The 16495-nt window shown below is 37.5% G+C and overlaps 1 protein-coding gene across 2 annotated transcripts in view; it reads left to right on the forward strand.

Annotated features, from left to right (window-relative positions):
• SEMA3D (semaphorin 3D) overlaps nucleotides 1-16495 on the forward strand; it is a 134957-nt gene that overhangs the window by 58709 nt on the left and 59753 nt on the right. For both annotated transcript variants that reach the window (XM_015627970.3, XM_015627969.2), the window contains exons 3-5: nucleotides 584-744; nucleotides 13021-13083; nucleotides 14710-14829. In XM_015627970.3, the coding sequence (XP_015483456.1) occupies nucleotides 584-744; nucleotides 13021-13083; nucleotides 14710-14829 (344 nt within the window). The remainder of the gene's footprint in view (nucleotides 1-583; nucleotides 745-13020; nucleotides 13084-14709; nucleotides 14830-16495) is intronic.

Raw genomic sequence — 16495 nt, forward strand, 5'->3', positions numbered from 1 at the left:
GTTGGGTGGGGCTTTGACCAAGCTGATTTAGTGAAAAATGTTCCTTCTCATACTGAGGGAGTTGAACTGGATGATCTTCAAATGTCCCTATCCACTATTTCCTGCTCCTAATTATTCTTGGCTGGCATTGACCTTCTTTGCTGCCTTACATTCAGAGCACCAAATATGATGAGGTATTGATCCTTGAGCATGTGTATCCATGAGTATGATAATATAAACACAATTAGTTTTCTTAGATTGAAGGAAAGATATAGCACACATTTTGCAGAGATCTGTCTTTCATAGTTTCTAATTTATGTTGAATTTCTGATTATTTTATGCCACACTGATAATTTATTAAGAAAATTTTACGTAGAAAAATATTTTGTGAAAGTAAATATTACCCAATTTGGAAGTAAAAAAAAACCAACTACTAGAGAACCCCAGAGTTAACAGGAACTGTATTATGAATCTGGAAAGACATGCTCCAAGACTGCACTTATCTCACTGGTATACTCCATGCTGGTTGCATATATTTATAAAAGACACTGATGAGTCATATATAAACATTTTGATTATAAAGATTTTCTTCATTTTCCCACAGACTTGCTGCTTTCAAACAGCTGTATCCCATTCCTGGGCTCAACAGAGGGGCTTGATTTTCGAACTCTGCTGCTAGATGAGGAGAGGGGCCGGCTGCTTGTTGGGGCAAAGGACCACATCTTCCTGCTCAACTTGGTTGATATAAACAAAAATGTAAAAAAGGTCAGTGCATTTTCCATGGAGTTTATCTCCAAAATTAAATTTTGTTAAATTCTTTTTTGTTTGTTGTTTTGTTTTGTGTTTTTATTTATTCATTTCTTCACTAAGTAACTGCAGATTTTGTTGTGCAGTGCAATTACCAAGATTTGATAATCTTACCTCCCATAATTATATGTATTACATTTAATCAATTGAATTTCTCATGCTATATGATGTCCTGTGTGACTGATGACCTGCAAGAGATCAGCTATGTGGAAGAGCCCTGCAGTGCATGAAAATAGCATAAAAATATCAGCAAATACGAAAAATGTAGCTAAGAGTGTTCAAGTCCTCTGGTCATGGTTACCCTCTTCATTTAAAAGCATTTGGAAGGAAATAACTGAAGGCAGCTCTTTCATTGCTTCCTGGCATCACTGGGATTGCTTTACTATAATACTGAACAGAGCAGAGGCAATTTGGATGGTTTAAATTATATTAAAATGTAAGTGGCAATTTTAGCATTTCTGTTAATATCTAGAATTACTAGTGATAGGGAAAGCTTCCACTGGGATCTGCAGTAGTCCCTTGCCTGTGCCCGGTGACAATGTGCTAACTTGAGATAATAAGATGACAATTTAGCCTTCAATATTTCTAGCAGACATGGTGAACTGCAGCTTTTGTAAGCACAGTTGACTGCTATGAGTGAGAACCAGATGCTTGCACAGGAACACATGAAAACTGGTTTCCTGCTTCTTCCAGATATGAAGAAAATTTGAATTCTCAGCTGTGTTTGGTATTTTCTTTAGGCACCAGAGGGGGGTTTTAAATTACTGCATTCTGCTGCCAGCTCTGAAGAGGTAACTGACCCTGAATTAATGCGATTGCAGGCAGGGGCTGAACAGGTGGAACAAGAGACTATTTTGCCCACATGTTTGAGAGCAACACTTGCTGTCATTATATAGAAGAGATACAGTACCAGGCAGAATATCATCCTGACTTCAGCAATGCTGCACATGCCAGTTTTTATAAAAACCAGATTCTGAGTATTTCAGGAAATTTTTTCCTGGTATGCTTTATCAAGCACTTACCTTGCTTCTGTCATCTCAGTAATTGACTCAAAATCCACCACCCCCTCAGGATATTGCATTAATAACAGCACTGCTAATTATAATGGTGAATTTTCAGACTGCAAATTGATTTTTGGTGTAGGCTTTCTGAAGAAAGCAAGTTTTGTTTGTGTGAAAAGCAGACTTCTGTTTCTGTGGGATGCTGTTTGCCTCCTGAGGGATGCTGAGTGCTGTCACCTTCCATTATGTTCAGTGGGGCTTTATGAGCCCAGACCTCGCTGGAGGTGGCGGCACCCTGCATGAGCTGCCCCTCAGTCCAAGCTGGTGACATTTTCCCTTTGGCCAAACCACCACTGATCATTATGGACCTTGTGCTTTCCAAGAAGAGCAGAACACAGACAGGGCCAGGAGAACTTAACCTGCAATCAGACAGTGGTATAGATGTTACAGAGAAAAGACTCACTTTGTATTGGAAGGATAATTTGCATTGCTTAAGATGAATAGAGAATGTATGCTTACATATCTATGATAACCTGAAAGGAGGAAATAAAATTCCTAACCACTTGCATATATAAACTAAATATGTGTGCAGGTTCAAATATTTCTACTTCATTTAGTAGTAAACTAATAGGTTAACTATTCAGATAATAAACTTTCCAGAAAAAACCAAAACACTTGTGGTGAGATATATTTAACTGGGAAGAACTGACTGAGAAGCCTTGCAGCACATCCTGGTGTGATGATTTCCAAGGCCTCCATGGTCATTCGTCAACTTTATAAACATATCTTCTTGCATAAATGCCCAGGTAACACCAGGCAACCTCACACAAGTGTTTCTCTAATTCCACTGTGCTTGGCTGCTTGAATCTTGTGAGTGGAGGGAAGGGATGACATGAAGGAAGTTGTGTGAGAACTGTGTATAAATCTCAGTCCTTGAGGAGGATGCTAGAGGATACTCTACAGTAGCAGTGAAGTGTCAGAAAGTAGCATTTGCCGGTGCTGTGTTTAGACTGACCAGAGTTTGGGTTGGCACCAGGCCAGGCGGCTCACTTCCAGGCTTTCCCAGTGTGAGGAAACCACACATGTTGGGACTACAAGAGTCTGAAGTGTGTCCTTTGTACTCCTCTGGAGTACGAGTCGTCTGGAAAAAACAATCTGCTTACACACAGCCACTAAAATGAGTAGAAATTGATTAGAATATTAAGTTTCTGCCTATAAATGATGTGTTTATTAATGACTTTGAGGAAGAAGTTAAATGCAAGCTGAAGGGGTGAGAGAGGTATAACAACTTCAAGACTAGAATGCAAGATTGTGCATAGTTTAGGGTTTCCTTTCTTTAAAACAAAGCTGAACATGAACTTTAGAATGCTCTGTGTTTGGTATATTAATCTTATTTTAATAAAGCTCTCAATTTCAGATATTTATTTTGTTAGGAGCTACTGATACCTCCAAAAGCCAAGTCAGAATCCTCAATAGTTTATTCTCATATGTGGGTATAATTACTTGGCAAGATTATATTTTGCAGTCTAAAGCTCTATATTAAGACATTTCTGGAATAGTATTTGAAGAACCATCCAAAGCATTGTATCCTGCTCCCTTGTCTAATGTATATATATATATATAATTTAATATTTTCTTTTTTTAAAACCTATTGATTTACTTAAATTAGTTAATTTGACTTACATATATTAAGTTATGGTTTTATTTCCTGGTGTACTTTTCCTTATGAAATAAATCAATAGTTCTGCTGGAGTCTCAGTTTCTTAAATCATTGTAGTTTTTATTCAATTTATTGTATAATAGGTTGAAAATAGCTTCCTTAGCTGGCAGTTTGAAAAAAAGTCTGTCCGGTTTCCAGTGCTTGTAAACCTCATTATAAAACAACAGTAAGTACCACAGTGTAATAAGCAAGTCTTCCAGAATGACAGGCAAATGCAGGAAGCTAAAGTCATTATAGTCAATAAATATATAAGGTTTAGCAATGAATAATCATTTTTCTTTAGCAGGGATATATTTTCTCTGAAGTTTTACTGTACAGAAGCCTTTAGCTCCTCTTCCTGGAGTGGCATTATCAAAGTGTCATAGTCTTTTTTTGAAAGATCCTCAAATACCTGACAAATTATACAAGTTATTTGCAAACTAGAAGAATTGTGATTTCTTCCTATGAGTAAAATAAGGATGGTCAGCAAAAGAAAGCAGTTCTACTGACAGCCTCTGTGCCATTACCAGAAGTGCAGTGTAAAACAAAAAGATGTTTAATAGTATGAGAGGCTGGAAAGCTGGAGAAGAAATTCTGAAGGAACACAGGCTCTGGCATCCTGCTGGAAACATTACTTCAGTTCATCGAATTTTCTTGTGAGTTTGCTTAAAGCCTTTTCTATTTTACTCCTTAAACTAAATAAATAGAAAATACAAAATGCTGTCAGCTGGGTAAACAGTGGATAAATAGCTGCAAAGCAATGGTGCCCCTTTCTGTGGCTGTGCTAACAGTGCACGCAGGGTTACGTGTCAGCGCGATTATCACGGTGTGATCTCAGTGCACCCGCCCAGCTCCGCAGGAATAGGAATGCTATCAAGGCCTGACAAGCTTTTGAAAAGCTGCCAACCTGCAGGAGCTGTCAGTGCTAGAAGACACAGCCCCATGTGGGCCAAATAGATAAACATGTCAGATCCCCAATAGCAGCTTTGGAACAAGTTGTTTTCATCTGTCCCAGTGTGCACTGGCTCTGGGTCACAAATTATCATTGCTTGGAGCATCCTCAGTTTGTAGTTGCTGCTGCTTTTCTGGCATGTGAGCTGTCTTGTGACATCCTTGAATGCCCTCTTGTATGGACTAGTATCTGTATTTCAGAGGGAAAAATATACATATGCATAAATATATATTTATCTGCTGGGTAAATGCTTATGAAATAGCTGCACATAATTTTTTTCTGTAACTCCAGTTCTTGCCAACAGTTCATGTGGGCTTGTATTTCAGCACTATTTGCAATGTGACCCGCCCATCTCTGCAGGAAGGGGAACGTATATGCAAATGCATATGCATATTTATGTAAAATAGCACCCTCGAGATACAGAAGCAGAATTTTACATTCATTGCTCTGAGAAACTTTCTGTCAGTCTATATAAGCGTGGTCTCAATTAGGAATGAACCCAGTGGGAATTTAGCCAGTACTGAAAGGAGGCTTTGGTTCTTGCCATCAGGCTGAGCCTCAGGAATACATAGAGAGTCTGAGGTGTTTATTGCACCCTTGAAGCACAGTAATACCAAGATTGGTCCTACATAAAAATATGTGCTGCTTGTTCTATAGCTCAAAGGAAGTTTGCTTCCTGCCTGTCAGCAAAACTGCAGACAGTCTGAGAGTGAAGCTTTCTTGACCTGTCAGAAGAAAGTTTGCCAGGAAACATAATTAAAGGCCAAAGAGTCCTGTGGAAACCACTGGAGATATTTAAACTTATGAAAGTGGGGCATCAGAACTGAGCTAATCTGGGATAAAGCCTGTTAAATTTCAGGTTAGGGTCTTCCAGAGGCAGAGGCGATATCTTTTGCTTGCTGGCCCTTGGAGGGGTCTGACCTCTGAGCTATTTACTCTATAAAGCTGTTGGACAGACTTAAATTTAGGTACCCGTGCAGACAAAGTGAAAGCTTTTCAAAAGTGTTTACAAACACAAAACAACAGATGGAGCAAGACGTGAAGAAAGCAGTATGAATCCAGAATGACAGCAGTCCTAGGTGGAAGAGGGTGTCTCTCTTATTTCCTTTTGCGTTGTTGCCATAAATTATGTTTCCATAAACATCCGCTGTCATTTTTGTATTTTACCCTTGTGTTTAGCTATAAAGAATGGCTAGTATCCTGTCCTCTGAAAACATTTGCTTATATTGGTCATTGGCTTTTTCAAAGGTAGGATTTGTTTTTATTCTGGAGTGATAAACATGTCAGGAGCAATGCCATTTACCCTAAAAATCCTGGTGTATGGTTTTCTTTTAGGAGAGACAGTAGTCAGAAGTCTGCTGTGGTTACACTGTGGAAAATGAAGTGTAGAAGCACTGAAGCCTTTCAAGATTTAATCCAGTGTAAATGAAATTAGCATCTGGTCTATTTTCTTAAAGCTTTCACATGTGCTTATAACATGCACATGAAAATACACTTTTCAGAAAACCCTTGAGACTGGAAGTATTGGCTGCTGCTTAAGTTGTGTTGGAGATCACAGTTTAAGAGGACAACTGGGGCACGTGGAGATGTTGCTTTGTCCCAGACAGATGGGATAATTAAATTAATAATTAAAGCCCATTTGGTTCTAATACAAGGTTTCACTCCAACAGCCACCTGCCAAATTTAAGATACCAAAATCTTGTGAATGTGTCTTCCAAATACACAACTTTTATTTTCCTCTGACTTCCAGTGCATTTTACTCAGTTTGAAACCTGAAAATAAAAAATGCCATATACTGACACTGGCATTCCTGCTGTGTTGTAAATCACTTTGAAACAAGTCTCATATTCTCCCTATCCCCCTTCCTGTTACATCACATTATATCTAGCAGAGATCCAATTTTCTCTTACTATGAAATAATTGGAGGTGGAAATTCTGGTCAATTTATTTCCTGGATGTGTTTTGCAGGTATGGAAGATAGTACCACAGGTGAAGGTCTGTGGCAGATGTAAACAAGATTAAGGGTACATTCTTGGCTTTTGAGCATCTCTTAAATATTTCTGTGAGTTAGCTAAACCTTGATGAAACTGATATAAAGAAAACTAGATGAAAAAACTCTAAGGACAGCCTGATTAGTTTTCAAATACGGGGAGAATTTAGATGAGGAACTTATGTATCAGCTTCCTTTGTTTGCTGATGATTTTAAAATATTGAATTCCAGAGTACAGCAAATACAGTGGGAGTCATTACAAGACCTGCTTGGGGTAACTTTCCTGTTAGGATTTGTATGTGAGAACAATCTGTCCAGTTCCCCAAGCTGTGGACTTCCTTACTGCCCACATTAATGCAGCAGATGTGATGTATTTAGAGAACAACTGGTACATGAATATGGTGTGCTAAAATCAGATTTTCTCATTAATTAGTTCACTTGCTTAGAGCATGGTGCTAATAATGTCAAGGTCATAGGTTCAGTCCCTGTACAGGCCATTAATTTAAGAGTTGAACTCGATGATCCTTGTGGATCTCTTCAAACTCAGAAGATTCTGTGATTCTGTGATAATTGTAACACTCTTTGTTTTCCACTAAATAATACAGAGAATGCATTTAATTCTTTCCAGTGTTTTCTGGGAAATTCAGTAAATTTTTAGTGCTTGCAGTAATTTTCAGTGAAGTGACCTGAGGTCAGTATACAGCAGTGACAAATGTCCTAGTTCTCAGGATGCAATCCATGAACACCCACTCCTATTGCACTGGGGCATGACATTCGTTGTGCTGTCTTATGCAGCAGGGTGACATTCCTATTGGATCACTGTCGTATGTTTTCGCAGTGCTCCTTGATCTTACTGTTTTCCTTTGCTTTTGATTTTTGAGCTATGAATGACAAAGTTCTTCAAAAAATCACGAAAGTTAAAAAAAAAGAAAGTCACATTATTGTCATTTTACTGGTGGGAAAATTGAGACCTGACTGTCACATATGGTAAGGCAATAACAAAACTAGGATTAGACTGTCTCCTGGTTTACTTCAGTCTGTTTGGCTCATGTTGCCCTCTTCACTGTACTCATTTTATGGTCCCGTTGAGCTAAGTCATGAATATTTTTTATTTTTTTCTCCACACAGGGGGGTAGTTTTTCATGGAGAAGTTTCTTGGGGGGAGTATATCGCATATGTCAGCATGACAAAGGGTTTACAACTCAATCTGGCTTTGTTCTTTGAAAACTGCAGTTGTGTCTGTCATATGGGAAATTTACCCATACCAATAAGCCTAAGCTTCTGAGTTATAGTTCACATGCTTCACAAAGCCTTAAGAAGATGTTTTGATGCCCAGAAAGTAATTTTATTGTGTACCTTCCCTCAAGCATCAGTATGATGAATATCTAGGACATAGAATGAAACAAGGGAAGAAAGCTGGCCTTCTTTCTGCATCAAGTAGCTATTAAAAAAATCTGCATTTTCATCTAAATGATTTATCACTTCTTACTCCTTTAAAATAGGAAGGGAGCAATCCCCTTCTTCACAGGCCCCAGATTCAGTGTGTGAGTGTTTAGAGACATGCAGATCAGCTGATGTCCTTCACTCCTGGTAGGAACACACCCTGCTGGTGCTCCATGCACCACTAACAGAGCACTTTGGGCTGTCTGGTACCAGAGGCTGCTCTGATTGAGAAGTGCTGAAGCGTGTGCGCAGCATCAGACACGGGAGAGGCTCCAGTGAAAGCCCCAGGGCTGCTGAAAGCCAGCAGCCTCAATGGGACACTCAAGTGCTTGCTGCTGGCATGAGCATGGCTATCCTGGGGACCTGAAACTGGAAGGAGTCACGTTGGTCAATTGGTCTCACTCCCGGCTATCAGTACCACCTACCTCATGGAGCAGTTATTCCTTTCATAACCCAGTCCAAAGCTGATGTAAGCAGCACTTTGGGATACTTCATGCAACTTCTTTAGGAATGTTGTTGCTGTGGAACAGGTCCTTGTTACTCCAATGTTTCAGATTTAACTTTTGCTAAAATCTGCCATCTATGATCTATATTTATTTACGAGCAGTTTATAGCCCTTTCCTCTGGCTGTTCGTAATTCTAGTCTTCAGAGCCCTTTGATTCTTTCTGCTTAACTTAACTCCATTTGTATTAGTAATGCTTCCCAACTTTCTGTCACCTGCATGGGTTGTGGCAATTCTGGGTTTTTACCAAGGCTTCTGAGGGGTACATAAAATAGGATGAGCTCTGACACTGTTTCTTGAGGAACTTAATGAGTAACTTTCTACCTCAAGTTCTTTACTTATCAGACAATTTTTTTTTTTGTAGTGCCTGTTGTTTGCAGCTGAGCTAATCAGTTTCTGTGTGACAATTTAGTAAATATTTAAATGGAGCCACGTGGAAGATCAGCTCTAGCACCTTCATGTCATTCAGCTGGGTTATTAGAATACAATATTAGACTGAACTAATGTCTGTTTACCAAGTTATATTGTCTTCTCTACCACACTCTGTTTTCATTGGAAACTTGTGTTATTTCTTCCCTAACTAAAAACTTCTTTTGAAACCTTACAAACAGATGAAGACCAATGGGTTTTTAAATTGTTTAGGAAGCTTATGATCTTCCTCTTTTGTATTGTGACAATATATATAATTTTCCACTTGTTTTATGAAGTCCTGCACCATCCTAGATTTAGAAGCCTAATTAGAAGTGATTCTTGAAAAAGCTGTATTTTCACACAACATTTTTTTTGTAATCAGACTTCACTGTTTTGTTTTGAGCATCCCTTCTCCTAAGGATTTATAGTCAGAAGTGTTAGCTTAGGAACAAAATCTTATAGAGAAAGATAGATACTGAAAAATGAGTAAAATACCAGTATTATTAATTCATGACAGATGGCAGCTGAAATTAAGCTCTTAGAGGTGGATCCAGATATTATTTATATATATATATATATGCACCCACACATAGGTATATACACACATGTATGCATATATATATATATATATACACACATATATAATATATATGGCATCCATGTACTAATTTGCAAATATATATGTATTTTAAGTACACATTTAAAAAAATAATTTTCCTTTTCATTCCTTTCTTCTAGAAAAAATGCGTATTTAGAGGGCAGGAAAATGTTACTTTTAGAAATCTTCTTCTCCTGATCTGGAAAAGACCTCTGTGGTTTTAAATGTTTTGTTTTAATTAGAAATCAATTTCCAGCTACCCTTTAAAGTGATACCTTATCTGTGCTATGCTTATGTACTATTTAATTTCGTACTCCTGGGAGGTTTTGTTTCTCTCTGATAGAAGAGAGCTTATTAACTTTCATTTATTAGGAAAATTTAATTTGCTAAATTTAAGAAAATATTTGAAGAATGATTTAAAACTAATGGTAATATTTTTTTTGTTTTTTCTTTTTTAATTGGGCAATAGAAGATAAAATCTGGAAATCATGACAGTAGCTAACCTTTGGAATTTTGATACGGTTATTTTAAAAGGAAAATAAACTGAAGATTAGGAAGATAAAAGAATCCTATTTAAGTATATAGTTCACATATTCCAACTATTTGCGTTCTTGCCTTAAATTCAGTAACTCCACTGAGCTGTTCTGAGATTTCTCCAGAGATTTCAGATACAGATGCAACTAGAAAATATATTAAATATATAATCTGTACTGTTTGCAACACAAAATGATTTTAACTTGATGATTAAGACAAATGATTTTAACTTAATGATTAAGACAAAATGATTTTGACTTAAGTCAGTGTTGTTGTCACCCTTAGTATATAGTGCCTGATTAGCTGGTTTTTGTTCCTATTCCTTGAAGTTTTACTCACTGAGTAATTTGGGAAAAAAATAATTTGTTAATAAGCTGTTACCATTGTGAATAAGCCATGTAAATAGAAAAAAAAAAAAAAGAAAAAAAGACCCATTTCAAAGCTCCAAACCATTTAAAAGCTCAATGATTTTAAGTCTAAAAGAAAGTACAGTAGCATTCAGTCTTACTTTTTTGACATATTGTAAAACTAAGTAACTCATTGGAATAAAATATAATAGTAAAACTTAATTTCACCCCCTACAGAAAAGTCAATACAGATGTGTAACATTACTTGTGTCAGTGTTTGAGGGAACCAGACCTGTGGTACTGTTAAACAGCATGTCCTGTAATAAAAAATGAAATTTATGCTTTCTTGCTCAGCACTTTGACTCATTATTTATTACGCAATTTTCTTGATGTATTAAAATGTTGAACTGACAGTTTCTGGGAACCTCTCATTTCTCATATGGAAAGCAAATAAATATCACTTTTACTCTCCCATATATAATTGCAAATTGATTTTCATGTTGGATCACTTTGCTTCACTTTTCATTGTCTAATGTGGCCTTATATAATGCTAAATACTGAGGCTGTTGAGTAACTAGAGAGTAAAACAATTGATTTTTTAATATAATTGTCTGTGGTCAATTATCACAGAAGTGTGTGTGTGTGTATTTCAGGCTTATAGGACAAGCACTGATTCCCATGAAGGAATCTGTAGAGGAATTGAGGGTAACTCAAGTCCATTAACACTTCTGATGCCTTGAAGCAGATGTCTCTGTTTTTAACTCCTCCAGTTCTTCCTTGTAGTTGGCAAGGAGAGCTGGGCATTTTCAAAAGCCTACAAAGAGACATCTTGTCTGCCTAATTGGATAACTAAACTTTGGCCAAAAATCTCCCAAACTCCTTGATGACCTCTAGGCTTTCCTGTAAATGATTCAGGGATCTTGGGCAGAATTGGGCATAAAATTTATGTACAAGAGAACTGACAGGTCAGACAAATCTCCTTGGCTAGATGTGGTTTTTTTTCTTTCAGCTTTTCTTCACTGTTAGCTTTTCATCAGCTTTTCTTCTTAAACTTAAGCTGTGTGACAATTGAGACTCATCCCACTCTGCCCAGGCAGAGACCAGACTGGACCTACCTTCAGCCCTTCATGGTGTTCCCAGTACTTTCCTCTGTGCTTCCTGGCACTGTGTGCTGTGCCACCCACACACCCTGGCACAGCTGATTTCAGGTTGAATTTTCATACCTGGATGCTATGACCACATTATTCTGAGAAAATGCTCTGGGAAAGCAAATTTGTACTCCAGTGCTGCAATGCTGTTACACTGTCTTATCTCTGACTCCATGTAAATATTGTTGAAGAGGGTTAAGGTTTAAGTAACTTAAACTACATTATCTCTGCTAAGAGGTTTTTATCAGAAAGGTAACTAAATTCACTAGAGAGGAAATTAATTTTCTTCCAGAAATCCAATACATCCATTTTCACTGGGAAGGAGAGAGGAAGAGGTAATGCCAAAACTGTTTCCAGATTGAGAGAAACAGTGACTGTAGGTTTTGGGAAGTGATAAAGGTACTTGATACAGGACATTGGCTTTTTTCCTTACCCATGTGGGACTGAGTTTTTGTATGTCAAACCACATTCTACAAGATGCCAACAGTTGGGTCAAAGGGAATATGACAGCAGTCAACTCCTCTTGTGTGCCATTGAGTTGTGCATCCTTCCTTGGTGATGTTTTAATTTCTAACATATATTATAATAATTCTTCTTTCTTATGTATTTGGTGTTTAAGATTTTGTACAGTGTGGTTGAAGACTAAAGTATTTGTGTGATTTGTGGTGTTTTTGCTATTAGTTATGAGAAGTAGTAGTTTTGTCTAGTCAAAATTAGAAGTACAAAATATCCATTTTTATCTGGGTGGGTTTAGAAGAATTTGTATTTAGCTTCTATTTTAAATTTAAATCAAACTGTAGTAAATCATACCCAGTTTTGACTGCTTAACTGAAATCAGTGAGGCAGAACCTGAACTGTTGTTCCTCGTTATTTCTTCACTAACATAATTCAGATTACAGTAACTGATAGTATTTTGTCATCTGAATTCATCTACATCAAAAGTTATTTTGTAGAATTCTTCAGGGCAGATTAAAAAAGAAAAATAAACAGTATCAATATTTAATGCCAATTATCTAAGGTCCACGATTCTACTCTAAACTTCTGTTTCATTTTCTGAGTAGACTCAGTTAATGTTAATGTTGACATTTTTAAACCATGCTCTGTTGATTTCTGTCAAATGTACTCTTTGTTCTACAAATTTCCCTTGAGATATCCTTAGTTTTTTGAACCTAATTATTTTCATTTGAAAATTGTCAGAAAAAGCTAAGTATTTTTTTAAAACAGTTATGCAAGTCCACTGGCTCAAATTCTTCACAAATGTAATTTGCCTGACTTTACAATCACTTTAGTTTCCAGATGATTTGGCTCATCATAACTTTGAGGGAAACACGTAATGGTGACAAGGTGCCCTGGCCAGATTAACTGAATGATTTTTAAAAGTACATGTAGCCAGTGAAGAAATAAACAAAGATTGGAGGGGTTGATTTAAAACCTCTTAAATTTTGAAATGGAATCTTGTGTTTGAAGTCATGTTCATTTCAATTTACAGGCAAGGTCCTTCAACATGCATAAATCTGTTTTAACTGTTGATTCATGGAATAATTGATCTACAGTCACAGGACAGTTTATAATCTTGATAATCTTTGGTTTATTTTAACTGTGTTACAGATTTACTGGCCTGCAACAAAAGAAAAGGTAGAATTATGCAAATTAGCGGGGAAAGATGCTTATGTAAGTATGATGCATAATTTTTATTATTGCTGAGAATTATGAATATCTGTGTATTTCTTACTAAATGCACAAAATACATTATTAAGCTCTGGTTACACTTCTGAACTAATGTCCTAAGTGTTTTTTCTTAATTAAAAACCCTTACATTTCTATTGTTTTTTGAATATTAATACTTAAAAAAACTCAACATTGCAGACAGCAATCATGCTAGGTTGTTCCTTAATGTAATAAATGCAGCTGAGAGATGAATGAACTTTCCTCAGAAATGTATACCAGGCAATACTTCCATTATAATATAATACTTCCACTTTTTTCTCATTAAAATGCTTCTTTTTCCTTAGGGGTCTCCTGAATGTAACTTCATTATAATTCATTAAAGAAAGAGAGTAGTAGAACAGTGTACAAATCAATTTAACTTGCAGACAGCTTCAGTTAGGGTTAAAAAAAAAATCTGAGACTCAATGGCTTTTCCCTGGAACCACAAATTTTCTTTAGGAAGTATATTTAAGGTACATATGTGTATACAATCCAACTTCTATATGTTTTGCATACCCCAGACTACATTGTATGTCTAGAGCCCACTACAATGGTAAACGTTTCTTGGCTGTAAAGTAAAATAAAATAAAAACTTTTTTCTTTTCTCTCAAAAAAATCTCCTAATGTCAGCTACCAAGGTGGATTTCAGCTCAAAACACTCTCAGCTCTCTGCATGAAGAATTTCAACTTTGCATTCTAACTTCTTGCTACCATTATCTTTACAGCAGTCAAAACCTAAGCAACACCTTTGCTGAGCACTGGCAATGCTGAGCATTCTTTTACTGGTGTATATGTAAGATTTGTGCTGTTCTGTTTCTATAATAAGAGTAGAAGGAGAGAGTCCTGGGAGAGAAATACTTGTTTTGGACTCTCACTTAGGTGGTGTCTTGCACATATGAACAGATCTTGTGTATTCTCTCTGAAGTATTTGTTTTGTGTTTCTGTATTAATTTCATTTTGGGGAAAGCTAGAGCAAGTCTTTTCCTCCAGCCCTTGTATCATCTTTGGAGCACGTAGCAGCTGCCTGTGCTTACCAGCAAGGACCAAGCCCAGCTAGACTCAGAAATGACCAAATAGAAGTCACCAGTAAGACGTGGCTGGTGCAGAGACAAAGCATATCCTTTGAAGTGTGTTGAAGCCTTTCAGCCCACCACAGTTAGTTTAATCATGTAATCTTTGGTGCTAAAGCACGTGCAGCACCCTGAGCTGGGAAGCAAAGGCAGGAGGACTGGTAGCCAGGCACACCCAGTGGCTCTGCGACCTCTGCCCAGTTGTTGACAGGTGTTGTTTGCTACAGCACAGGCTGAACAGATACCCTCCAAACCATGCTGTGAGCACACAGTAAGCATTACAGCAGAATTAGGTTTGCAAGTCTGATTGATGAACTGCCTAGTAGACAGCCACGGTCAAATTTTAGTTGTCACAGCTTTGAACTACTTTGTAAGCAGTCACGCTACAGTAGTTTTGAGTTAAAGGACACCAGTGCTATCGCTATAACTTAGTAGAATGTTTGATGTGAAAAACAGGATGTTTAATGTGAAAAACAAGAATAAACATGAAGAGTAACCTTTATCTTTCTTTTCCCCACAGACAGAATGTTCCAATTTTATTCGTGTTCTTCAGCCATACAACCGGACCCATGTTTATGTCTGTGGCACAGGAGCATTTCATCCTCTTTGTGGATACATTGAACTTGGAACTCACAAAGAGGTAATTTAACTTTCTCACTGGTGTGACGTGCCAAGGAATAGCCCACATCTTGTTTAGCATTCATCATAGATTGGAAAATACTCTGTGAGTGTGTAAAAAATGACCTGACAGCAGCTTGCATAAATAACAGGGTAAATGGTGGATTCTGCAGGTCAGACGGGAACTCTCGTTCTCACATTTGGTATGTGCATATCACTTTTGAGCAAAGCACTTTCCTCAGGCTTAACTTGATACACAAAGTTCTTCAGAATGACACTTCCATGTGATTAACTAAGTGAAGAGAACATCTAACCCAGATGTCTTCCTTTCTAGTAAGTCATTTCTGCACATACTTTCCTTATGCACATACATTCAGAGTTCAAGATGAAACTTGTAGTTCTATCTTTTAATGTACATATATTGTTGGTCCACAGTACGATTCCTATGCCTTGTGCATGAGAGTAATAAACACTTTGAAAAGGGTCTCTGAGCCTGAGTGCAGGGACAGCATCTCAGGACTTTGCAATGTGTTGCAGTTCAGTCACAAAAGAGGTGTTGGATGTCCTCCATCACTAGTGCCATATTCCTGAGCTGAGGTTAGCAGCTGATTGGTCTTCATTTGCTGGTGACAAAGAAATCTCTATCCTAAGTGGTAAATGTTTGAGACCTAACCTCTACAACAGAAGAATTTTGGTGTTGTGTCAAGCAGCCACTTAGTACACAAGTCTCTTTTTAACTCCTGTATGTATCACACCTTGGCTATATTTATCCCACTGCCACTGTTCTCAGACAGTGTTGAGACGTGACCTGTCTGGCTGCTTGCCTGTGGTGCAGGCTTCCTATGCTGCTATAGAAATAGCTTTCTCTATTCTTCAAGGCTGGATAAAATTATAAAATATAAGAAATGACATCTGAAGTTACTAAATGGAAAAATCTGAAACAGAGTAAGGATCATAGAATGGTTTGGGTGGACAGGGCCTTAAAGATCATCCAGTTCTAACCCCCCTGCCATGGGACACCTTTCCACTAGACCAGGTTGCTCAAAGCCCCATCCAGCCTGGCCTTGAACACTTCCAGGGATGGAGTATCCACAACTTCTTAGGGTAACCTGTGCTGGTGCCAGGGAATAATTTCTTCACAATATTTAGATATTGTAGGTCTAAGGGTAGGTCTAAACCTACCCTATTTCATTTAAAGTTATTCCAACATATTATATCACTGATACATGGAATCAAGGGAAGATCCTCATGGAATAAAAAAAGGGATTAATGCTTGCCCAGACTAAGCTCCATCATTATGTACCCTACAATCTATGGGCTGGATGACCAACCCAGAGGGGCTGCCTGTGCAACAGAAAACTGAAGCTGTAAGAAATCTACATGGTGGTGTTCTTTGTCTAATAAACTATTAATGCTTCTGGTATTGTCTGGTATATGATGTATAATTCGGCTTACAATTAAATAATTTTGTAGACTTCTTTGATTTGCTACTTTAAATATTCCCATTGAAGCAAGTGAAATTTTAGATCCCTTGTACCATGCTGATTTCTTAGCTGGATGATCAAATACACAGCTGAATGGAACAGAAAAGCTCCCAGCAAGAGTGTAAGTAAGGCTCTGGTTTACCTCTGGGTCATTAGCAAGATTCTTTATTCACTCTACCATTGCCCTACTTCATTTCATCTACT

Source organism: Parus major, chromosome 1A (assembly GCF_001522545.3).
Source record: "Parus major isolate Abel chromosome 1A, Parus_major1.1, whole genome shotgun sequence".
Taxonomy (NCBI): Eukaryota; Metazoa; Chordata; class Aves; order Passeriformes; family Paridae; genus Parus; species Parus major.